This window comes from Dipodomys spectabilis, unplaced genomic scaffold (genome assembly GCF_019054845.1).
Source record: "Dipodomys spectabilis isolate Male_0828 unplaced genomic scaffold, ASM1905484v1 ptg000018l, whole genome shotgun sequence".
NCBI lineage: Eukaryota > Metazoa > Chordata > Mammalia > Rodentia > Heteromyidae > Dipodomys > Dipodomys spectabilis.
In genome coordinates this window covers 11211921-11237726 of record NW_024870695.1, presented here as the reverse complement: position 1 = coordinate 11237726, position 25806 = coordinate 11211921, and the positions used below count along the sequence as shown (strand labels likewise).

General features: G+C 47.4%; 1 protein-coding gene across 3 annotated transcripts in view; it reads right to left on the bottom strand.

Annotated features, from left to right (window-relative positions):
- The window catches only part of Acly (ATP citrate lyase), a 50228-nt gene extending 35982 nt beyond the window's left edge, over positions 1-14246 (bottom strand). For 2 of the 3 annotated variants that reach the window (XM_042673673.1, XM_042673674.1), the window contains exons 1-8: positions 14040-14246; positions 8406-8587; positions 6836-6958; positions 4944-5006; positions 4317-4507; positions 3840-3919; positions 2014-2144; positions 556-674 (exon numbers count right to left, since the gene is read on the bottom strand). In XM_042673673.1, coding sequence (XP_042529607.1) covers positions 556-674; positions 2014-2144; positions 3840-3919; positions 4317-4507; positions 4944-5006; positions 6836-6958; positions 8406-8564 — 866 coding nt within the window. In that variant the 5' untranslated portion in view covers positions 8565-8587; positions 14040-14246. Of the gene's footprint in view, positions 1-555; positions 675-2013; positions 2145-3839; positions 3920-4316; positions 4508-4943; positions 5007-6835; positions 6959-8405; positions 8593-14039 lie in introns of those variants that run through there. The other variant, XM_042673675.1, reaches the window with a different exon arrangement.
- Positions 14247-25806: the final 11560 nt, after the last annotated feature.

Below are 25806 nucleotides of genomic sequence, written 5' to 3'. Positions count from 1 at the left end.
TGGCCAACAAAAAGACATTAATACAAGAGTCCCCTACAGACTGCCCAATGAAGAGCTATACTAGAGCCAGAGCAGCTGCCAGCCAGAAGGGACTGCGGCGGATCATATATCTACCCTGGGTAGACATCTACCCTGCTTTTGAGAATCTAATCACTTGCAAAGAGTATGGTAAAGAAGTACAAAGGTTTGCATAGGTATAAAAATGCCTGGGAGAACACAGAAATACATGTTCCTCACCAGGATGGCCAGGTGAGGAAATGAACCAGGCAGCTTTTTCACCTTCAAACTCATTTTCAGTATGTAATACTTTTAGGTGGGGTATATGTCACTGCTTATAAAAATTAAAATTCATAAGCATGACATCATTTTGAAGCAAACAAGGTTGCAGAGGATGCTATACAGGGCGGGCCTTTACCAGAACCCCTCAAAGCTTTCTAGGATATCACTGTTTTCATCTGTTCTCCACGTTCCTGGACAAAACCAAGGCCAGAAACCCAGGCTCCACACCCTGGCCACGCATGCTGGTGGTTGGGTATAACTGGCCCCTTCTGTCACCTGTAGACGACGGAGGCACCACCCCCAGCCACCATGGTCCAGATCCTCCCCTTAGGGTTCAGCAAGGTCAGCTTCAGGCTTGCCCCACTTTTGGCATCCAGGTCTGCAATGTAGGCTTCCTAGACACCAGAAAGCAACAGGTAGCTGTTGGGGTACCCTTGAATAGGGTCCCAGATCCCAGGACCATACCCTCTTCCCTAGAAACACATTAAGAGGTCAATGTTCATTAATTGCTTTAATGGGGTAGGGGAAAAAGGACTATGCAAGACCCTAGATGTCTAGGATAAAATATGATGGTTGCCAGGTGCTGGTGGCTCATACCTATAATCCTAACTACTCAGGATCTGAGATCTTAAGTCTGAAGCCAGCTGGGCAAAAAAGTCTGTGAGACTCTTATTTCCAATTAACCACCAAAAAGTTGGAAGTAGAGCTGTGGCTCAAGTGCCAGGGTGTCAGCCATGAGCAATAAAGCCAAGCATGAGCACAAACAAGCTCAAGTTCAAGCCACAGTGCCAGCAAAAAAAAAAAAAGTATAGATAGTGTCACGCAGGGCACTGGTGGCTCATGCCTATAATCCTACTTACTCAGGAGGTGGAGATCTAAGGATCTCAGTTCAAAACCACCCTGGGCAGGAAAGTCTGTCAGACTCTACCTCCAATTAACCACCAGAAAACTGGAAGTGGAGCTGTGGCTCAAGTGGTAGAGCACTAGTCTTCAGCAAAAGAGCTCGGGGACAATGTACCGACAAAAAAAAAAAGAGATGGTATTAGAGTTGGGAGTGTGGCTCAAGTGGGAGAACACCTGCCCAGTGAGTACAGGACCCTAAGTTAGAGCTCCAGTTATGTAGAGTAAGCAAAACAAATCATAACATGATGGCTCCTTCCAGTACCAAACTCACTCACAGTCATAGCAGTCATAGTCACTGCCTAGGGACCAACTTACCAACTCCATTCCCTGACTTCAAATCATTGGTGCTCTGCTCAAGTCCCAGACCACCCTCCCTCTCTAGCATTTGTCTGTCTGCCTGACTGCCTGGCACAACCTATGCCCTCCCAGTCCCACCCTGCTGGGTACTTCACAGAAAGCCTGATCCTGCTGGGAGGACTTCTGAGGATGGGAAGGAAAGGAGCAATTAAAATTCTCAGCGAGTGGCCGACAGAACTGCCTTTCCCGATACGATTAGGAGGAGCCACTCAGAATTACCAAGAAACAACAAATCAAGTTAAAAGCCCAGGGAGGTTGATGGAAAGCAAAGTCTAAAAGGATTTCTGGCTGGGATTCCAAGGCTTGGCGAACTACCACCCCCACTCCATTGGGATTTTAAGAAAATTAAATGGTTCTTGATCATCCTTTCCTTGCCAAATACACAGCCCAGGAGGGGCCAAATGTTCGTCCGAGATTAGTCATCCTGACTCCTGGCCCCCATCATCCTCCATCTCCTCTCGAACCCCACCTTACCTCTGGATATGCCTCACGCCCAAAGGGAGGAGGAAACTCAATATCGCCCCATTTCACTTTGCAGATGTAGTCGGCTGTGGCATCCACCTTGGCTGCCAAGTCAAGGACATAGACGCCATCTTTGGTCACAACTGGGAGACAAAGGGGTAATCAGTCAGAGGTTCTAAGGAGAAGCAACAATCAACCTCTAAAACCCCTCAGCAGACTCCCCAAAACACCCACGATGGGGTGGGTCCCCCACGAAAGGAAAAGTAAATTTTACAAGAATATTCCTCAACAGGACAGTGAGAGCTTTTATTAGTTACCATGGCAATGTTCAGACATCTTAATCGAATGCTATATACTCCCTGCTTTAAATATCCAACTATTCACCCATCTATGGTCCTGCCATTAAAAAAAAAAAAAGTGTTGCCGGGCGCCAGTGGCTCACACCTGTAATCCTAGCTACTCAGGAGGCTGAGTGCTGAGGATCACTGTTCAAAGCCAGCCCAGGCAGGAAAGTAAGACTCTTATCTCCAATAAACCATTAGAAAATGGGAATTGGTGCTGTAGCTCAAGCAGTAGAGCGCTCGCCTTGAGCTGAAGAGCTCAGGGACAGCGCCCAAGATCAGAGTTCAAGCCCCACGACCAACCAAAAAAAAAAAGTTTTCTAGAGGTGTATTCAGTGGTAGATGTTTTTACCATGTACAAGGCCCAAGGTTCAGTTCCTAGCAGAATGGATGGATGGATAGATTGATGGTGTTTAAGGCAAACATTGCTGTCAGAAGACCTCCTGGGTATATATGTGTACTGGGATTCCTGGGGGTTCAGTTAGGGTAAGCTTCAATGTCAGATGGAGTGGAAAAGCCATGGGTGCACTGGGCCCTTGCCAGCAGGATTCATTCATTGCCACCTGACTGAGCATCCATCTTCCTTTTCCCCTAGGGCCATTTAGATAATTAAGTTACCACACAACCATCTGGCCTTTTAGAAAAGACTGCATTCTCAGCTGGAATCTGATTTGGTTTTTTAGCTTCCTGGACTTTGCCCTGAGAATCCCTGGCCAGAGCCAGCCAAGCCATTCTCCCCCACACCACCTGCCTCCTTCACAGGCTATGAGCCTACAGAAAGCTCTTCCCTGTGTTAGGGGTCAATGATTGACCAAATCCCTGAGAGGGAGCAGGGAGACTCCCGAGTGCACCAAGAAGAAGGGCCTGAAGGAGCAGAGTAAGGCTGAGAAGCCTAACCAGCTGACTGGAACAGCAATCCAATGCAGCTGGACTTCCTCACCACAGGAGAAATCAAAGTCAAGGAAAAAAAGTTGGGTTTGTTGGCTAAAAGACAGATAAATAACTCTAGGAAATGGAAATAAGGTTTTTTTCCTTTGTTGTTGTTTTTAAAAGAAGGATAATAAATCTTCCTCTTTTTCTAGGGGATGGTACTAGGGTTTAACTCAGGATCTCACACTTGCTAGATAGGCAGACACTCTACCACTTGGGCCATGTCCCCAGCCCTATTTACATTAGTTATTTTTCAAATAAATTCTCATGCTTTTTGCCTTGGTTGACTTTAGTCTGCAATCCTTTTATCTCTGCCTCCCATGTAGCTGTGATTATAGATGCGAACCACTGAGCCTGGCTTGAACAATTAAGTCTTCTGAGAACTCAGAAACTAAATGAGCTGGAGACTCAACATACGTGGGCAAATGTGTGTGCAGCACACATATATTTGTACTTACTGTCCTGTGGAACTCTGGATCTGGCTTTCTGTAGGCAATGAGACCCCATTTTAATTGGCCCTTGCTCCCCACCCCTACCCGTACCCCATAGAACGGCATAGCCCATTACCAAGGGGGTTGATCTCGAGGTAGGTGAAGTACAGATCCTCATAGAAATTGAAGAGGCCAGAGATAAAGCTGGCCAGAATTCTAGAGGAGAGAGGGAAAGAGGGACAGGCAATGCATCAGGGAGCAGATTCAGCAGCCACAACCTCACCTCATCCCCCAGCAATCTGTCAGCACTTCTGACAGCCCCACTTCCCGACTCATGCCCCACTGGCCCCTTGCTGAGGCCTGCAAACCCTATACTCTCTGGAAGCCACTCTTCAGCCACTGAGGCGGAAAGAAGCTGTCAGGCACAGAGCTGGAGGAGGAAGCGCCAGACAGACAGGGGCCAGGAGGTGAGGCACACTGATGGCATATTGTAGTCTGTTTCTAAGCCAGTGCCCTCGCCACACGTGTGGTTCCAGTTCTCGGGATGGGGCTTTCTCTCATCTGTGTCTAGCACATGCTGGTCTCCCCCTCCCTGCCATCCCCTTCACTCAACTCTTTCTTGTCCTCAGGGGCATAGACCAACAGGTGCTTCTTGATGTCCTCAAGATTCAGCTTCTCATCCACGCCAACAAGCAGCTTCTGGGCTTTGGCATCCACATCACCCACATCCACTCCACCCTCGTGGTGGAAGAGGACGTAATCCCCTTCACGGGTAGCATAGATGCACACATAGAACTCCTCCGCCTTGCAGGTGAAGACAATGAAAACTGGTGAGGGGCACAGAGCAGGGGAGGATGGGGGCAACCAGCTCCCACCAGGAGAGGCACCCTGTGATTTCATTCCTGAAACCAGCACTCACACAGGGGACCTGTTCAAAACATCTTTCCCACCAGGAATAAGGACGAGAGACAAGAGCGATGAGGCCACCTTCTTAGCTAAGCCATTGTAACTCCACCTGGGAGTCCACTCTGTTGCCTGCCCTAATTCTGCCCTCCTGCAAACTAAATCCTTTCCTCTACACTTTTGGACTCTGCTCAAACTTTAGGTTTATAGTGCCCTGGGTCTCTGGTTTGTTTCCTTTGACTTTTGTCCATCAGCTTGATATTTGCCTTCATTTTTAAGGAACAGACACAAAGCTCCCAGGAGAGAGAAGACTCAGCTTGGAGTCTGCCTCACATACCTGACTATGGGGGACGAAAGGTTCAATCAGAAAGTTCTTGAGGAATCCTCTGGCCTTGCCGACCTACAGAGAAATTGAGGGAAATAAAGCTTAGATGGTTGGCATGTCTTTTATCTAAGGCAGAAGAAGATGGGGCCCACCCATGCACTACCACTACCACCTCTGGCAAAGAGGTATTTCCAGAAGAAAGGCAATAGGGTTACAGGTCCTACATTCAAACCCTCATGTGCTGGGTATCATGGGGGCAAAGGTAGGAGGATCATGAGTTCAAGGACAGCTGAGGCTATACAGCAAGACCCTGTAGGGGCAAAGAAATCCTCAGGAGATGCCTTTGCTCAGCTCCTCACCCTAGGCCAACTACCCATTTGCTTCCTTTCTCCCCTGAAGGGTGAGATGTGAACTCAGCATCATCCCACCGGAGAAAGCACAGATTTATGGTCCTACAAATAAAGTTCAGACAAATCAAGACTATCTCAGAGCTCAAGCAAGGATGTGAGAACTTGCTAGAACAGGGGGTGAACACACTGCTCTGTCTACCTTGAAGAAGGCACTGTGACCCAGCCTGAGGACATAGTCCAGGCCTGGAGGCCCGAGGGAGGGAAGGAGGAAGAAGAGCCAGAGCTTGATTAGGGAAACATCTCCAGACTCTCCTGGCTGAGGACAACAAGCCTGCAGAGTTAATCAGTGTGAGTGGGTCCCTGGCGGCAGCCAAAGCCAGACAGCCCTCATCCCAGTGTCCTGAACCCCCCGCCCGCCTGTGCGTCATTGCTGAGTCAGGGAGCAGACAGTGATCCATCAGAGGTAATGAGCCACTTGGGCCGGGTACGACACTGCTGCCAGCTCAGATGTCCCTGACATCCCCTTCCCAAAAGCCAGTGAGAAGGGAGCATGATGTGCTTCCTGGGGACATTTCTCAACCCCCCACAGCCTGGTATCATCATCTCCCCAGAGGCCTGGGAAGTCAACAGTCAAATCCCTCTGCCCCTCCAGGCCCATTCCAACTTCAAACATCCCTCTATCCACTGAGTGCCAAAAATACAGAAACAGCCATTCAAAGTAGCTTTGAAGAAGCCCAATAAGGGAGACAGATGCCACCATTGTCACCTTCATGCCCTCTTCCAGGGTAGCCAGAGAACAGCCCATCCCTGGTCCACGATCACCCCTACTAACTGAAAGGGCAACAGCCCCTTCAGAATTGTGTGCAAAGCCAGGTGCAGGCAGCACATCCTTCTCAGGCTAAGCCAAGCCTCAGCACATCCTCTTCTCCTCCCCACTTCCTTGGGGAGCGAGGAGATGACACAATTTTATTACCAAGCATCCTTTTGCCTTCCTAAACCATATTTCACTCTAGCTGTCTTATCTTCATAGTTGGAATTAATCATCAAGCACTAAAAGAATTGAGTTTACCCTTTAGCATTATTACTACGGCATCCAAGGTTCTCAGCCCCAAACATCTCTCTGCCTAAATGATTCCGCATCTCCCTTTGGCCATCTTATTTTTATCTGCCCTCGTTGGTATGCATGTCATCACAAACTACCATGACAGTTATTTGGAAATTGGAAAGAAAGAAGTTTTGAGAATGGGCCTCAGAGTCACATCTCCATGATCATTAAGCAGCCCATTTCTACCTGGCTCTGGGATCACTTTTGCACTACATCTTGTCTGAACAAATAACAAAGGAGTTTGTATTCCCTGATGCAGTATCTGGGAGTGAGCACCATGGCTGGCCTTGCTGCCTAAGACCACAGCACAGGGCATTTTCTCCCTCCCAACTTCCCCAGCCATGTGACTGGCTGTGGGGATCAGCTAGAGCTGCTATCTGAAGGTGACCATGTTACTTCTATTACCACAGCTCATCCATCCACCCTGACCCTACATCCACCAGACTCACCGTGGCCTCCTGTCCCAGCCGTGGTTTCAGCCAGGACTTGACTCCATCTAGAGTGAGATTGACCCCGACTAGGCCAAGCTTTCCCCGTCGCTTGATCAGCTGGTCTGGCTTGACCACTAAGTTCTAGAACAGGAGGGGTTTAAGTTCAGAGTGAGGACAGAGAGAGGAAATATAAGAGGTAAGATACTAGGGATTCAAAGCACAGACTTTCAAATTCACCTTGCTCCCAAAGATAAATCACTGTTCCATAAAGATCAACTCCTGAAACTTCCCTACCCTGCCTCAGCCATCCATATTCAGGAAAGGCCTGACACGGAGTAGATGCTCAGTACACAGCTGTTGAATCAATCTTTCCCTTCTCCATGTCACCTATCATCTTCTTTATCCAATCAAGAACAGAGACAGAACCTTAGACCAACCCTACACCTGTGTTTAAACTCTGTCTACAAGAGGCTAACCCATCAGCCCCCATCTCTAGTACCAGGAAATTTGCTACCTCCCCAGCCACCTTAGAAAGGAAGGAAACCGTGGGTCCTAGCCTATCTCTAGGCCCTGTTACAGAAGTTGAAGAGTTTCCCAAAAACCTCCCAACAATGTCCTATAAGGCTCTGAAGATAGAAGCTTTTTCTCAGCCCTACATAAAAATAGGCTACTTTTTTTGGGGGGGGGTCAATTGTGGGGCTTGAACTCTGGACCTGGGCACTGTCACTCAGCTCTTCAGGTCAAGGCTAGCACTCTACCACTTGAGCCATAGCACCACTTCCAGCTTTCTGGTGGCTAACTGGAGATAAGAGTCTCATGGACTTTCCTGCCCAGGCTAGCTTTGAACTGTGATCCTCAGATCTCAGCCTCCTGAGTAGTTAGGATTACAGGCTTCAGCCACAGGCGCCTGGCAAGCTAAACTTCTTTTTTTTTTTTTTTTTGGGTCCGGTCATGGGGCCTGAACTCTGGGCCTGGACGCTGTCCCTCAGCTCTTCAGCTCAAGGCTAGTGCTCTACCACTTGAGCCACATCCCACTTCCGGCTTTTTTTCTTTTTGCTTATGTGGTGCTGAGGAATTGAACCCAGGGCTTCATTCATGCAAGGCAAGTACTCTACCACTGAGCCATCTTCCCAGCCCGCAAGCTAAACTTCTTAACTGCCCTGATACATTCCTGACCCCTTTCCCCTCGGGGGAAGGAAGAGCATATACCTACTTTTTCAAATTGAGCATCTACAAGTGCCAGACAGCACACTAAATGCTTCTTGGATGTTCTTGTTAATCCTTAGAGCTCACAGGGAATTATCCTGATTTGACAGCTGGAGAAACCAAAACTCAGGGGTGTAAAATGGCTTGCTGCAGGCCACATGCTTTGTGGAGAGTTGTGCTTTAGATACCAGTTTGTCTAGTTCTAACCCCATGCCAAAGTACCCGCAGTACACAGGGCCTAGAATGAACAAAGACTCTGCTCAGGCTCCCTGCAGATGAAGCACAAGCAATCTGTACTCATTTGACCTTTAAGCCACCTCCAATAAATTGCTTTGTCTTCTTTAGAGCCTGGGTCTAGATGAAGGGTAAAGGTAGGGCTCACCTGGCTGAGCAGCCAGGGATGGTCCTGCAGCAGGCGAGCCCAATCAGTGTCAGGAGTGACCCGGGCATACTTGAACCGATTCTGGATGGCTGAGGTGGTACAGATGTACTTGTAAAGGAGTTCTTTGCCCGTCTGCTCCGAAATTGCCTTGGCTGACATGGCTGCAGAGGGACCTGCTCTACCTGTTGAGATGAGATAAGCTAGTTAGTAGAGGAAGGGAGGTAGAGGCACCATCTCCCACAGCAGGGGAGACCCATTCCCAGTTGTCCTTTAGACAATAAAACTGGATCTCAGCTTTTCTCAAGAGGAGAAAAGGAAGGTTGGGAATGTAGCTTAGTGGTAGAGTGCTTGCCTAGCATGCATGAAGTTCTGGGTTCAATTCCTCAGTACCATATAAATAGAAAAAGCTGGAAGGGTCACAGTGACAAGTGTTAGAGGGCTAGTCTTGAGCAAAAGAAGCTCAGGGACAGTGCTCAGACCCTGAGTTCAAGCCCCAGGTCTAGCTCCCCCTTCCTCCCCCCCCAAAAAAAAGAGGAGAAAAAGAGCCAAATGTGGTCTCCAACACCTGAAATCCCAGCTATTAGGGAGTCCGAGGCACGGTAAAGTTAGCAAGGTCCTAGCTTAAAAACCAAATAAAGGAAGTGGAGCAGTGGCTCAAGTGGTAGAGTGCTTGCCTTGAGCTCAAGAGCTCAGGGACAGTGACCAGGCCCAGAATTCAGGCCCCATGACAAATAAATAAATAAAGCTGCGTGCCAGTAGTTCGCATCTATAATTCTAGCTACTAAGGAAGCTTAGATCTAAGGATTGCTGTCCAAAACCAGAGCGGACAGTTAAGTCCATGAGACTCTTATCTCCAATTAAGCATCAAAAAAGTGGGAAGTGGGGCTGTGGCTCAAGAGGTAGAGTATTAGCCTTGAGCAAAAAAGCACCTAGGCCCTGAGTTCAAGCCCCAGGACCAGCACTAAATAAATAAATAAATGCCAAGTACTGATGGCTCACACCTGTAAACCTAGCTGCTCAGGAGGCTGAGCTATGAGGCCTGCAGTTCAAAGCCAGCCAGGGCAGAAAGCCCTTATCTCCAATTAGCCACAAACTAGAAGTGATGGCTCAAGTAGTTGAGTGCCAGCCTGGAGTAGAAAAAGCTAAAGAACAACGCCCAGGCCCCAACACCACATAAAAAATAAAAATAAAAACAACAAATAAAAACGGAAGGACCAAGAACAAGTAGTAGAGCACTGGAGACCAGGCATTCAATCTCCTAGTATTATGATGATGATAATGATACCCCAGCAGGAGGGATGGAGAGAAATATCAAAAGGCAGCTGCACCAGCAAAGGCAGAGAATCTGAAGATGGTGAGGAACACAGAGAATAATCAAAGTGTTAGTTAATTCCCCTAGAACTACTTACCCGAGTTCAATCCTGCCTCTACTCCCTCTGGGTAAACTAGCTCTGCTACAAATACATCCATCCCAGAGCAAAAGTCAACCGGAAGGGGAAGCCAGGAATAGCAGGGGTTTGGTCCTGCTTGAGGTAGGCCCAGCCACAGAATCACTCTGTGAGCAGCACCGTCTGAATGGCACAAACTGGCTCTGCTCTCTCCACAGGTTTTTTTCCCCCATTCCAACGCATCACCACAACCATCAGGCCACTGGCCAGTCCAGCAAGTTTATTTAACCTCAAACAGGATCACACTCCCAAGGCCCTGATGGCAGGGGCAGGCAGAAAAGGGAGAGTCATCTTCAAGCTCTTTTCTCCCAGGACTCTAGATGAGTACACACACTGCAGACACAGGGTGGTAAACTACATGTAACCTTGAATACAATCCACCCACCCCACTGAGTCATCCAATGGCTAATTTAGAGCAAAATACACTGCAAAATAGAGGCCTCTCTAGGGACCACCCTGAACTGGTCACTTCTAACTAAGCCAGAGGCAAGAGGCAGACTCATGTTTTCTCCCCTGGGTAACAGAAGCAGTTATGTGGGAGAGGAAGAAGGGGAGATAGGAAAGGAAACTAAGCTATGCATGCAAAGATCTTGGCCAGATTCAGATAAGTCATTCATATGTCCCACAAAGGCCCAGGATGGAAGCTGTTGAATTTGCTGGGAGAGAAGGTCAAAAACAAATAAAAGAGGGTGGAGTTAAGGAGCTGGCTGGTAGACATATCCAGGAAGGTTTGTCCCCTAGAAAACTAGTGTCTCAGGGCCACGTTGCACCCTCCACCCCCACTCCACAGCCAACATGCCATGTTGCTAGAGCTTGAGATGTTAATCCTGGCTGAGCTGACTCTCTGTCTCCAGCTCACCACAATGGTCATATTCAATCAGGTGTCTAGCCCAAAGTAGAGTTGCTGAGAATGAGCTCAGAATCTTTCCTGGTTCTTCTGGCCTTCCCCTGGGATGGCTCACGACTCCTTCCCCAATCAGTTGCAGAAGGAGACGCCCTAACCAGCTGTACTGCCCCCACAGTCCTCCATCCCCACCCACTGCAGCTCCATTTCCCAACCTTCTAGATGCAGACCAGAAAAACTGGTCTGAAAGCTAATGGGTACACCCTCCCACCCCCTTCCAGAGTATAGCCCAGGGCAGGTCATGCAGAAAAGAGGAGGGGGCAGTACTGACCACCCTCAGCAGTCCCGACACCTACAAATGGGATCACAAACTACAGGGGAAAGGAAGCCCCTCAGCTAAGCTGCAAAAGAAAGTCTGACACTATAAATACAAGAGTCCCCAGAATCAGGCACCTTCACACAAGATCCAAATATGGACAGGACAAGGGAAAGCAAAGAAACCTTCAGAAGCTGAAAGAAACCACTATTTTCTTGAACCGCCCTCCCACCCCACCACACCCCCAGATCAAATCCCAGATCCAAGAGCTCCTCTCCGAAAGGCCTTTGGGAACAAGGCAGGAGAGAAGATAGAGCAGGGAGATGATACAGGATAGAAAAAATTCGCTAGGTTACCAAAACAATTTGCCACCACAGCACTGTGGCTTTAGATGGAGAAGTTAAAACAAAGAATGCATAGAATAACAGGAAAAATCGCAGAATAACAGTCTGGTCGCTTGCTGCCTATTGACCAGTGCAGGATGAGAGGCAACTGGCTCACAAACCTGGTAGGGAAGCAGCAGGGGGAAAATGGACAGACATTTGGAGATCAGGCAAAACATCACTCAGTGGGATCTTAAATTTTTCTTTTTTCTTTTTTTTTTTGGGTCCGGTCGTGGGGCCTGAACTCTGGGCCTGGGCACTGTCCCTCAGCTCTTCAGCTCAAGGCTAGCGCTCTACCACTTGAGCTACAGAACTGCTTCCAGCTTTTTTCTTTTTGCTTATGTGGTGCTGAGGAATCGAACCCAGGGCCTCAGGCATGCAAGGCAAGCGCTCTACCACTGAGCCAACTTCCCAGCCCTCTTAAAATTTTCTCTATGGCACTGACTCTTAAACTCATTGAAGTCTCACATTCTTTTGAGAATCGGAAGAAAAGCCTAGAAAAATGTGCACTGACCCAACCATGCGTCTTTTTTTATTTTTTTTTTATTTTTTGGTCATGAGGCTTGAACTCAATGGCCTGGGCACTTGTTCCTGAGCTCTTCAGCTCAAGGCTAGCTCTCTACCACTTTGAGCCACAGCACCACTTCTGGTTTTCTGGAGGTTAATTGGAGATAATAGTCTCACAGATGTTCTTGCCCGGGCTGGCTTTGAACCACAATCCTCAGATCTCAGCCTCCTGAGTAGCTAGAAGTACAGGGTTTAGCCACTGGTACCTGGCTCATGCATATCTTTTTTTTTTTTTTTTATTCCGGTTGTGGGGCCTGAACTCTGGGCCTGGGTGCTGTCCCTCAGCTCTTCAGCTCAAAGCTAGCGCTCTACCACGTGAGCCACAGCGCCACTTCCGGCTTTTTACTTTTTGCTTATGTGGTGCTGAGGAATCGAACTCAGGGCCTCATGCATGCAAGGCAAGCGCTCTACCACTGAGCCACCTTCCCAGCCCCCCATGCATATCTTTTTAAGGTGTTCCACTGACCCTGGGCACATCACTATAGGTTTGGAGCAACGCTTCGTCGCACCAAGTCTTAGGCTGCCTCTCCCAGTGGCTGAATTTGCTGTCACACTTGTGATTAAGAGCTTCCCAGCAGAGCTTGGACCCCAGGAACTGTTGTTACCTGGTAACAAGCAAAATCTGCAAATTGTCTGGGAGCAATCATGCCAAAAAAACCTGAAAATATACTCTAAGAACTAACTGGGGAATTTCCCATAGACAGTGAGTGCCCCAGGATTGAGTTCGCTCACAGCTGCCCTAAGAGCAGCATAGAAGCAGCCCACAGTTAAGGCTGAATGAAAGGAGCCAGCTCTCCAGGAAGGTTCTTCTGGAACACACTCAGTGGAGAAAAACCACTGGGCATGCTGCTTAGGATCTTCTCTTTTGGAAGGACAAAAAGCATTCGAATGCTGGACAGACACTCTAAGCAGTGTCTGTCAGAATAGGGTTGAAAACAGCAGCTACCCAGTGTCTGAGGGCTCTTCCCATTAACACCCCCCCCCCCCAAAGCTGTTTAAGCTTTTACTTTTTTAATGCAAAAGCTATATTTTTATTAAAACAAATGATTATAAATCGATAGTACCCCCCCCCAAAGAAAACAGGGTGGGCAAGTTGACGCAGCAATCAATTACCAAGAATCTCTTTCTACAAGGTGAAAATTACCCTTCGAAGCCTCTGGAGTCTAACCAGATGTTCCTCCCCCCACCCCACCCCACCCAATATCTCACAAGTGAGACTCAGAGCAAAATTGTTGGGTTGGTAGACCAAAATCCTCTTTAGCCAGGTGGACTTCCAGGTGGACTTCTCCTCGACACAGATTCTTTCTGAGGGATCTGGAGAAAAGCAGCAGGCGCTGGGACTGGCCTTCTGCCAGCCTCTAAAGGAGGGCGGTGGCGGCATCCTCTGAACCCCCTGAAAGGGATCTTGTCTATGTCTAGACTCCCCGGAAACTTGGGGATGGGGGAAGGAGACGGGCACCCAGGCCATCTGTCGTATACCCGCTGGGCGTCAGCTTTAGAGCAAGGAGAGCCCGGGGGCCGAGGTCCTGGCGGAGCTGCAAGGCCTCAGGAACCCACCCTCGTGGCCTGGCCCGCTCCCTGCACTCAACTCCCAGGACGGCCTTGAGTCCTGCTAGGGAGGGACAGTAGGATGAATCGCCCCTGTCTTCTTCCCGCTCCGGCATCCGCTGGGGGACCCGGATGGTACAAAAAAGGCTCGATAGCTGTCCCTGGGTGGAGCTAAGGGGGAGCCCAGGAAGCGCGGCAAAGGCAATTTGGCCGACCGAAGAGAAGCAAGGTCCGCTGTAAGCCGGATGCAAACTCCCAGGAACTAGAACGTGGGAGAGTTGGAGGGTTGGCCCGGGGGGAGGGGGGGGGGTAAAAGCATGCGGTCAGAGCCTGGGTCCGGGACGGAGGCTCACACCCAACACCCCCCACGCCATCAAAAAGCAGAAAAACTTCTAAGCAGGTGCAGGGAGGGTGCCCGGAGCACCAAGCTAGAAACCCGGCAGGGAGCCGGTGCTGGGCTGAGGGAAGAAGGCAGAAAGCTCAAGGATTGTGCGGGGTCCAGCCCGCGAGGGCAGCCATTGCACTCACCTCTCCGCCAAAGACCGAGCGCGGCTCTCCCACCACAGGGCACAGTCCACAACCACTCCCCGAAGCGCTCCAGCGGCGGGCGGACGCCCGGGATCCGGCTTTTGTCCGGGCCCAGGCGGGCTCCTCCCCGCCCCCCATCGGCTCACAGCGAGAACGGCCCTGCGATTGGGTACACGCGTTCCCTAGCCTGAGCGCCAGGGCTCCTCCCTATTCGTTGTCGCTATGCCCCGCCCCTTGGGAGGGCGGGGATTCAAGGAGGCTGGGATTTGTAGTTCTTCTCCCTGAGTCGGAGGGGCCGAGTCGAGGTTTGAGGGCGTGTCCGGAGGCGTGGCTTCGGATGGGGAGATGGGCTGGGCTGTTCCCGGAGAAGTAAGGTATGCGGCTGGGGGCCGTCGCCTGATCGCTGCTGAGGCTGGGCCGACCGACTCCCTGGTGTGGTAGTCAGAAGAGGGTGTTGTTGGCCCCTGTGCCTAGGGACCTGGAGTCCCTTCCCTCCCTCCCAAGGGAAAAGCTGACGTGTGCATCGGCCACACCAAACTCAGCCCCACTTATCCCGGCTTTTTAGCAGCCCTGGCTGAGATGCTGTCCTTTGGCACGTGGCCTCGCTCCCCTCCCTGGAGACTGACCTATCAGACTACCCCAGGTGGGATAAGCCCGAGAGAAGGGGTGAATAGTGGGGGTAGGAGGACGCCAATCCCCACTGCCTTCTTCGCATCTGCTCTGTTAGCGGGCATCGGGACAGATTGAAGAATTCAAAGGAGATTCCAGTGCAGGGCTGGGGCAATCTCTGCCAGTCCTTTCTCCCACTCTGCCTCACGCTAAAACACTGGAAAGAATAAACTGCGGCCTCTCCCTTTTTCTGTAGGTCTCCTGAGCTGCTCCCTGAACATGACAACTGTCTATGGTCAGGAAAGAGGCCAGAATCATCCACTAATCAGCTCAGGTGATAAGGTCAGCCCGTGTTCAGACAATCAGCAAGCACATAAAGTCAAACATACACTGCAACCATGTTGCAACACTCTATGGACAAAAGCTTCCCCCAGCCCCTTGGCTCTCTAATTCTTTTTTTTTTTTTTTTTGGTCCTGTAGTGGGGCCTGAACTCTGGGCCTGGGCGCTGTCCCTTAGCTCGTCAGCTCAAGGCTAGCGCTCTACCACTCGAGCCACAGCGCCAGCTTTTTTCTTTTTGTTTATGTGGTGCTGAGGAATCGAACCCAGGGCCTCATACATGCAAGGCAAGCACTCTACCACTGAGCCACCTTCCCAGCCCCTCTCTAATTCTTTTGCAGCCAGGAATTGGGCAGCTGAGCTTGTTACCCATGTCTGAACCGTTGCTTGATGGTGTCACTTCCTGGTCCTTTCCTTCATTCTTCCTTCTGAAATAGCCGTTCCTTCTTGCTCTTGTTTCTGCTCTCCTCCTCTTGCTTCCTCCTATAAGGGAGGAGAGGCCTAGAGAGTCTTCTACCACTACAGAAATTAACCTCCACCATTTCCACCACTACCAAGAGCCTCCCCAAATAGCATAACTGTCTGTGAAGGATTATTTCTTCTAGGTAAAGAAAACAATCTCCAGCTGTGTGCCATGGCTTAAGCCTGTAATTCCAGCTACTGAGAATGTGGGATTTCAGAAAATGACTGTTTGAAACCAGCAGAAGCAAAACATTATCAAGACCCTATCTCAACAAACAAGCTGGGTTGGGCATGGTGTAACTGTTAGGAAACTGTCAGGAGTGTTAGGAAAGTTCAAGTGGAAGAAAGGAGAAAACGAAGGCAGAGACCTCAACAGACCAGAACAGGCTTTAATTACTGCTGCAGAGGGACTCCATGTAACACAGAGCAGGGTTAGAGGGAGCAGGGGGTGTTTAAGGGTGTTTTGGGGTTTTTTTCTTTATACATTTGAAGGTGAGAGTTTCTCTTGAATGTCTTTGTAGTTGTAGCAGACTGTATAATGTCCTTGCAGCTGTGGCAGATGGCTCACTTTAGATAAAGTCGGGGGTGATATGATTCTGGGGAGATTTTCAGGAGAGTGGTCAGTGGGCCATGAGAGCAACATTGAGTTATGAAAACAAAGCAGATACCCATGAGTTTCATCTCTGTCACCTCAAATAGGTGGAAGTCTTAGGTAGGAGAATCATGGTCCAAGGTCTGCCCAGGCAAAAAGCACAAGACTCTATTTGAAGAATGACCTAAATCAAAAGCTTGCCTCAAGTGGTAGAACACAAATACAAGGCTCTGAATTCAAAGCCTAATACAGAGAGAAAGAGACAGAGAGACAGAGAGAGAGAGACAGAGAGACAGAGAAAGAGAGAGAGAATCTCCTATGAAGGTATCCCAATTATGGCCTTGAGAGATAGCAACTCAGGGTTGTTATGGCTAATCAGATTACTATAGGTAAGAAGAATCCATCTGAGACACAACTATTCCTTTGGTTAGAAAAATAGGTTTCTGGGAAACTAGAAATCCAAGTGGAAAATAAACTGCTATAAAGTCTTTGTGTGACAATCTGGCATTGTCAATAAAAATTTTAAATGCACTTGCCCTTTGCTCCAGCAATCCAGAAGAAGGTACACCAAGGAGGCCCCCAGAGGGAATGGACTTCAACTTGGGATACCAGATTCATGATGTTATGGCAGAAAAGACTCTCTGGTAGAAACCAGCAAAGTTTAGTAGTAAAGCAAAACAAAGAAAAGGACAGGGCATTCCCAGACATGGGTATGGCCACATGGAGAGAGGTCTGTGTTGAGTTCTAACTTTAGGGTTACTTATAGTCGATGGGGGAGATGGTCTTCCTTTAAATATTCCCTTAGTTATGTGTTTCCTAGGGTTCCAACGTACCACACACATCCAGGTCATTCCTGTTATTATAGCTTTCTGATATTATAGCTTCTCCAGGAGATGTTAAGTCTACTTTTTGTGATTTAAATCACCATTCAGACATGACACGTTTTTTTGGTTTGGGGAAATTTTTGTTTGTTTATGTTTTGGTACTATGGCTTGAACTTGGGGCCTTGCTACTTGAACCATGCACTCAGTCCTTTTCTTTGGAGATAGGGTCTAACTTTCCCTGTGCTGGCCTAGAATGCAAAATTCTCCTCCTTCCACCTCACAGGAAGCTGGGGCTACAGGGGTGAACCACGGTGCCAGGCTTCAAGTAGTTTTCATGAAGGAATGTGTGCCTGATCCCTAGGTTATAATAAACATCTGAAGCAAGGATGGGAGGTATGGTTCATGTAGTAGAGCAAAGGTCCTAAGCTCAAGTCCCAGTTCAAGACCCCTTCCCCCACCAAAAAAAAAAAAGTTAGGTTTGCAGCAAGGATGAAAAGATGAAAGTTACAAGGATTGAAGAGGTCATGGTTTTACACTTCAGCAAAGGAAAAATGTAAAGTTCCTTCATGAAAAGATAACAGTGCTCATGTACTTCTAATCAATGTTCATTTCTGAATGTCTAGTTTCTGTCTTACTGTCCACATGTCTAGCCTAGCCTGCCTTAATTCCTTTTCTAACAATCTATCCTTCAAGTGTGTCTATATATGTGCCTGAAGGTTGGGATTTTTGTTGTTGTTGTTGTTTTGTCGATCCTAGGGATTGAACTCTGGCTTAGGCACTGTCCTTGAGCCTTTCTGTGCTCAAGGCAAGTGCTCTACTATTTGAGCCACAGTGCCACTTCTGGCTTTTTCTGTTTATGTGGTACTGAGGAATTGAATCCAGGGCCTCACGCATGCTAGGCAAGCACTCTACCACTAAGCCACATTCCCAGCCCAAGACTGGGATCTTTGTACTTTTCTTCTTTACTGGCTTTCCAGCATTTTGAATGGGACCCTGTATATAGTAAATATTCAATAAATATTTGCTGCCAAGTAGCACTCGAACCCAGGTGTTGCTGGAGCCAAGTTTGACTAGACTAGGGCAGGGGCAGCAAGAAAGTAACTGTTCAAGAATGAAGGCAGAGAGATGCTGATCAGGCTGCAGGTGTGTGAGCCAGCTACTTGTTTTCTAGTTCTCTCTGTGCCCGCCCCCAGGCATATACCTTTACCCCCTCTGCCCTATCCCCTCAGAGATTCCTCTCACCCAAATTAATCAAGTTAGTCCCATCTTCTTATTCTGTTATGTGACTTTAAAGGCTTCGAATGTTTTGCTCTTTCCATTTGAATCACCTCCCTTCCCTTCTATACTGGCCAGAAAGAAAAGTCTATGCAGCCTATGCAAATTATAGAGCGTACAATAGACACTATTTCCATGCCCACAATTTGGGCATTTTCCCTCACATCTAAAAGGCTTAGATTGACTAGTGATTCCCTCTAGATGTTGAACTGTTTTTGTACTGAGCAGCTAACATTCAAAATACATACACACTCCTCACAGCAACAACTTGAAGTCAATGTGATCCCTATTTTGCAGATGAGCAATGTGGCCTTTGTATGATTCCCTGAACTTCAAGTGCCCAGCCCTTTCCCCTACAACCTGCTGCAGGAGAGGAGGAGGGAGCAAAAGTCCTGTCTAGTGAGTCTCCCTCATTTGATTGCGAGCAACTCAAAGTCCAGGAATGGACCTTGTCCAGTTTATTATCTCCAATGTCAAAGGGGCAACTAGGCACATATTAGGCACTCACTGTGTGTAATTGAATGAATTAGTAAATGAAGGAAAGAGAGCTTGGCATGGTAGCATATGCCTGTAATCTCAGAATTCAGGAGGCATAGCCAGTTTGAAGCTAGGGTGGGCCACATGAGGGGTGAGAAGGGGGGAGAGAGGTTACAGAGGAAGGGTAAAGAGAGGGGAGAGGGTTTGATTCAGGAGGAGGGTCTTTATGAGTATGTCCAGTTCTAAACTAACCTCTGACTAAGACAGCTGGAGACAGGGTCTGGCAGAGGTCCATGCTTTGCAGAAGGAAGGTATTCTAACTCCTAGATTACTCAACTCTGCCTGGCATTGATCAGCCAAGGGTCATGTATACTGGACATGCTTCCCATGGAGGTTTAGCATCTGATGGCGACTACTCACCCCAGGAAAGCTGGAGTGAGGAGACAGGCCTGCCAGTACCCTGGGCAGTGGTTATGTTTCTGGGAAGGCAACATCTCTGCTCAGTGTTCTCCAGGAAAACCATGCAACGTTAGTCTTGCTCCTTCCCAGAGTCACACACCCCCTCCCCACGTGCGTGCCCCCCCTCCCCCCCCTCCCCCGTCCCTTTCACTCTTGCCACTGGTTCTTCCTTACCAGATCTGCTGCTGTGTAATTCCTTTCTCTTTTAGGAAAAACCTATAGTCCCTCCTTTACACACATATAACTTACTCTTGACTTTTGGTTTGGTTTGGTTTTTTTTGGTTTGGTTTTTTTTTTTGGTTGGTTGTGGGGCTTAAACTCAGGGCCTGGACAATGTCCCTGAGCTCTTTTTTGCTCAAGGCTAGCACTCTACCACTTGAGCCACCTAGCTCCACTTCTGGCTCTTTAGAGGTTAATTAGAGAAAAGAGTCTCAGAGACTTTCCTTCCCCGGGCTGGCTGTGAATGGTGATCTTCAAATCTCAGCCACCTGGGTAGCTAGAATTACAGGCGTGAACCATCAGTACCAGCTACCCCTGACTTATACATATGACACAATTAATTTCATCTCACAATGAGCTTATTATTTGAGGCAGGAAGAAGCAGAGGCCAATGTCTTTCTCTGACACTAACCTTAAAGAGTTTAGGAGGGGGACTGGGAAGGTGGCTCAGTGGTAGAGTGCTTGCCTCGCATGCATGAGGCCCTGGGTTCAATTCCTCAGCACCACATAAGCAGAAAAAGCCGGGAGTGGTGCAGTGGCTCAAGTGGTACAGTGCTAGCCTTAAGCTGAAGAGCTGAGGAACAGTGCCCAGGCACAGAGTTCAGGCTCCATGACCAGAAAAAAAAAAAAAGAGTGGGGCTGGGAAGGTGGCTCAGTGGTAGAGTGCTTGCCTCACCTGCATAAGGCCCTGGGTTTGATTCCTCAGTACCACATAAACAACAACAAAAAAAGGAGTTTAGGAGGGCATCTCTCCTATAGGATGCTCAGAGGCTTCATCCCCAGCACAGGTTGCATCTTGTTCTCTCTTTCTGATAATTTAGGTAATCCCTCAAGGATGCTTATTTGGGGCTCCTGAATCATAGATTTTCCAAACATCAGAACCCTAAAAGACTTAAGATATCCAACCCATTTTTAGGAGAGCTGGCATACACCTGTAATCCCCTCACTGTGGAGTTGGAGACAGGAGAATGGAGAATTCAAGGCCACATAATGAGAACCTAAAGTACATAGTGGGAGCCCGTCTCCAAAAGACGGGGTGGGGAGGGGGGTGACGCGAGGGAGAGAAAGAGAAATACAATCTTTCAACCCTTTGACTTTACAAAAGAGAAATAGGAAAACTGAGGTCCAAATATAGGTGATTTTTCTGCAGATAAAGGTAGATTGATGTAACTTCTCTTTGACCATTTAACACTAGTAAAACTGAAGAGTAACAGCAGGTGATGCATGCCTGTAATCTTATCCAGCACTCAGGAGGCTGAGGTAAGAGGAGCTCAAATTTTAGGCCAGCCTGGCTATATAGAGAGACTCTGCCTCAAAAACAAATTATTATTGTTATTATTATTATTATGGAAGATGCACATACTCTAAGATCCTCTGTGTGTGTTCTTTAGAGAATCTCATAAATACATGTGACAGGGAAAGCATCATATTTTTAAGCACTGAGAATATAGACATGCCCACCGTGCTGGGCTTGGACAATATGTTCCTTGACTTGCCTGTGTCATGATGACAAGGGGCCTCATTTTATAATTATTTATTAAGATGTGTATGAATGTTTCTGCACCTATGTTCTATTTCAAAACAAAAGAAATAAAGTGTTAATATAAAACACTAGCCAGGAAATGGCTGAGACAAGCAGAATCCAAGTCCAGGTCATTTTACCCTATCAAGGCAATCTGATGCCTAGATTTTAGCCCTGCTCACCTTCATCCTCCTGCTGTGTCCTGGGATCAACCCAGTCACTTCCAGTGGCAGTGTTTGGGGCTATTTACAAGAAAAGTTGCTGTGAGTGTTTACCCACAAGTCTATGTGTGGACATTGGCTTTGATATTTCTTGGGTAAATTTGTAAAGTGGGGAATGGCTAGGTCATAGGGTAAATATGTATTTAACTTTTTCAGAGGCTGCCAAACTATTTCCAAAAATGGTTATACCATTTTTCCATTCCCAAGAGCAGTATATAAGAGTTCCAACTGCTTCAAAGCCCCACCAACACCTGGTAAGGTCAATCTTTTAAAGATTTTTAGATGTCAATTAACTTGTATGCACATACACACACACACATACACATACTCATACATACACACACCTTACATTCCAGTGTGACAAATAGCTTTTCTTTAACCAACAGAGAGAATTTATTTTATTTTATTTTATTTTTTTGTCAGTCATGGAGCTTGAACTCTGGGCTTAGGCACTGTCCCTGAGCTCTTCAGCTCAAGGCAAGTGCTCTACCACTTCAGTTACAATGCCACTTCCGATTTTCTGGTGTTTAATTGGAGATAAGAATCACGGACTTTCCTGCCATGGCTGGCTTTGAACTATGATCCCCAGATCTCGGCCTCCTAAGTAGCTAGGATTACAGGCGAGAGCCACCAGCACCCAGCAATTATCTCTCTTTTTTTTTGTTTGTACATTTTTTATTATAAAAATGCGGTACAGAGGGGTTACAGTTACACGAGCAAGGCAAGGAGTATATTTCCAATTGAGCATTGTTGCCTCCTCCTTTGTTTTCCCCCTACCATCCCTTCCCTCCCACCTCCACAACTACCTTCCCTTTACCGAAGTTGTAAAGTTCGTTTTCAACATAATGTTTTGTACATCTCATTGTTACAATGGGTCAGCCTGTATCCTTATTTAAGCATTTTGTTTTTTCCCTTCCCCTCCCCGAATCTGAGAAGTGTATATACAAGATGCAGGGCACCAACATCAAAAACAGTGAAAATAGGGGTTATACCGTGGGGGAGAAACAAACAAAGCAACAACAAAATCACATGGTACATTACAAATATGTTAGAAACAATAGCAAGAAAGAAAAAAGATATTTGTGTCCCTATCTTGGGGTTCATTTCGCTTAACATCATTTTATATGGTCATATGTATATAGCTTTTGGCCTTTTCTGCTTGTACTATACATGTACTAGTTATTAGCAATTATATCTTTTTTTTTGGGGGGGGGGGTCTGGTCGTGGGGCCTGAACTCTGGGCCTAGGCGCTGTCCCTCAGCTCTTCAGCTCAAGGCTAGCGCTCTACCACTTGAGCCACAGCGCCACTTCCGGCTTTTTCTGTTTATGTGGTGCTGAGGAATCGAACCCAGGGCCTCATGCATGCAAGGCAAGCGCACTACCACTGAGCCACCTTCCCAGCCCAGCAGCAATTATATCTTATACTAGGCTCCTAGGGACTCTTCAGAGAGAGGGAGACTAGGCTGGTAGACGTGACAACTGACATCCAATAGGAGATGCTTTTACTGGACATGTGGGAAGAGGAAGGTTGAACCCTTGGTATGTGTATTGTGTGGGATTTCATGTGGACCCAAAGCTCTTCATCAGCTCTTCATCTTGCATAGGCAACTCTGTCAACAGGTACATAGGCCTAGATATATAGATTCATCCTTGAAAAACTGCTCCCTTATAGTGAGGAGACATGAATTTCCAGTGGCAGGTTGTGGACATTCTATGATACATATTGATTATCTTCACCTCTATCTCTACACAATGGAAGGGATCTTTTGCTGGCCTCCTACTCCATGATCTGGAGCAAGTCAGAGTGCCTAAACTATCTCCAACTTTAGACAAATCCGGCCTTTTTATCACTCTAAAGAACATCTTCCTTTGGGCTGGGAAGGTGGCTCAGTGGTAGAGTGCTTGCCTTGCATGCATGAGGCCCTGGGTTTGATTCCTCAGCACCACATAAACAGAAAAAGCTAGAAGTGGTGCTGTGGCTCAAGCGGTAGAGCGCTCGCCTTGAGCTGAAGAGATAAGGGACAGCGCCCAGGCCCACAGTTCAGGTCCATGACTGGCAAAAAAAAAAAAAAAGAAAGTCTTCCATAATCTCCTTTTGGTTAAGTAACTTTTCAAATCCATTCCTCAGTTGAGTTAGTCATCTTACTGTAGAGCTGCAATGTCATTTTATGTCTTTTCTCCTACAAATTCTTTGTCAGGTTAATGTTTTTGTTTTTGTTTTTTTGTCAGTTGTGGGGCTTGAACGCTGGGCTTGGGCGCTGTCCTTGCGCTCTTCAGCTCAAGGCGAGCACTCTACAACTTGAGCCACAGAGCCACTTCCGGTTTTCTAGTAGTTTATTAGAGAGAAGAGCCTCATGGACTTTCCTGCCTGGGCTGGCTTTGAACCGTGATTCTCAGATCTCAGCCTCCTGAGTAGCTAGGATTACAGGTGTGAGCCACCAGTGCCCGGCAGGTTAATGTTTTGTAACAATTCAATTCCAGTATGCATTATGCCTTGTTTAATTTTGTTTGGTGTGCTGGGCATTGCATGGAGGGCCTCACAAAGGCTGGTAAGTTTTCTCTTCTTGAGCTACACCTCAAGCCCCATGTTACACTTTTAAAATGTTCATTTAATAGTGAGCAAAGGGACTGGAGGTGTAGCTCACAAGTAGTGTATCTGTCTATCAAACGCAAAGACCTGAGTTCAACTTTAGTACTGCTCCCCCCAAAGCAAACTGATTTTACTTTTGATTTTGACAAATTAGTATTTTTACTTTTTCATGCTTTTTGAGTACTGTTATTTCCATTTATTTTTTTTCCTAATTAATTTTTGTACCTAGTATAAGGCAAGGGTCAAAATTTCTGTTAAGTGTGTTAGTTTTGGGGATATGTTTGTCCAAATATTCCAGCACCATATATAGAAAAGATTTCCTTTCCACATTGAATTTCCTTGGCAACTTTTTTTTTTTTTGGGTCCGATCATGGGGCCTGAACTCTGGGCCTGGGCGCTGTCCCTCAGCTCTTCAGCTCAAGGCTAGCGCTCTACCACTTGAACCACAGCGCCACTTCCGGCTTTTTTCTTTTTGCTTATGTGGTGCTGAGGAATCGAACCCAGGGCCTCAGGCATGCAAGGCAAGCGCTCTACCACTGAGCCACCTTCCCAGCCCCATCCTTGGCAACTTTTTGAATATAAAATGATCAGACCTTTCACAAAAAGATTCTAACTATGGACTCTTTTCATTAATCCGTGTATCTATCTATGCTAAAACTATTACTACAATTATAAAATAAGTCTTCATTTGAGCATGGTAGCACACATCTGTAGTCCTAGTGTCTCCGGAGGGTAAGACAGGAGTATTGCTTAGCCCAGGAGCTTGGAGACAGTCTAGGGCACATATGAGACTTCTGCCACTAGACAGAAAGGCAGACAGATAGATAAAAATAGTACCTCCTGGGGCTGGGAAGGTGGCTCAGCAGTAGAGTGCTTGCCTTGCATGCATGAGGCCTTGGGTTCGATTCCTCAGCATAAACGAAGAGAAAAAATCAGGAAGTGGCGCTGTGGCTCAAGTGGTAGAGTGCTAGCCTTGAGCTGAAGAGCTGAGGGACAGCGTCCAGGCCCAGAGTTCAGGCCCCACAACCAGACCCCCCCCCCCAAAAAAAAACCCAAAAAAACCTCCTATGCTGTACACCTGTGCTGGAGTGTAATGGGGCATATATATAATCCTAGCATTTGGGAAGCTAAGGCAAGAGAATAGTGAATTTGTGGCTACTCTGAGCTTGAGTCCCAGCTAGCCTGGGTTACATAGTAAAACCCTAAACAAGCAAACAGAAAGGCTTGAAATCTCTGTGTAAGTTCTTTCTCACACCTTTGCCTTTCCACATAAACTACCTAATTGGCTTCTTAATTACTAAAGCAAAAAGAAGGAGGAGGGGGGAGTGAGGGAGGTGGGTAAAGGAAGGGATAGTGGGAGAACAACAAAGTAGGGGGTAACGATGCTCAACAAGCAATGTACTCATGGGCTGGGAAGGTGGCTTAGTGGTAGAGTGCTTGCCTTGCATGCATGAGCCCTGGGTTCAATTCCTCAGCACCACATAAGCAGAAAAAGCTGTGGCTCAAAGTGGTAGAACGCTAACGTTGAGCTGAAGAGCTGAGGGACAGCACCCAGGCCCAGAGTTCAGGCCTCATGACTGACAAAGAAAAAAAGAAATGTACTCATTACTCATGTAACTGTAACCGCTCTGTACAGCATCTTTACAATAAAATAAAATTTTTAAAAATTCTGCTGGAACCCCTCTGTACAGCATCTTTACAACAAAATAAAAATTTTAAAAATTCTGCTGGATTGCACTGTATCTACAAATCTCTTTTGTAGGAGGTGGCATTTTCTGATTAATTCCACTTTTCCTTAGGAGTGGCACTCAACTGTTGATCTTCCCTGAGTGGTTAGGGAAGGATGCAGCACAGACCTTCCTCAAGGCCTGTTATTTAATATTAAGTGCTCAGGAGATGTGTTTGACTGAATCACGCATATCTTCACATCCCCAGGGTCCTAGTATTTTCAAGACCATTTGGCAGGTGGACTATGCATGGCTTAGAACCCTTCTGCATTTCTCTTAGGATCATGCAGTTAAGAAGTGACCAGAGAGAGGACAACAAAGAACTCCTGACTTCAAGTCCCAAGTTCTCTCTACTGGAGGTACACAGGCATGCATGCCTTATCCCTACTTGGAATTTTGCCTTCGACTCTTCTTTGTTTTCTTGGCTGCCTTGGAAGGCAAGCTTTCCACAAA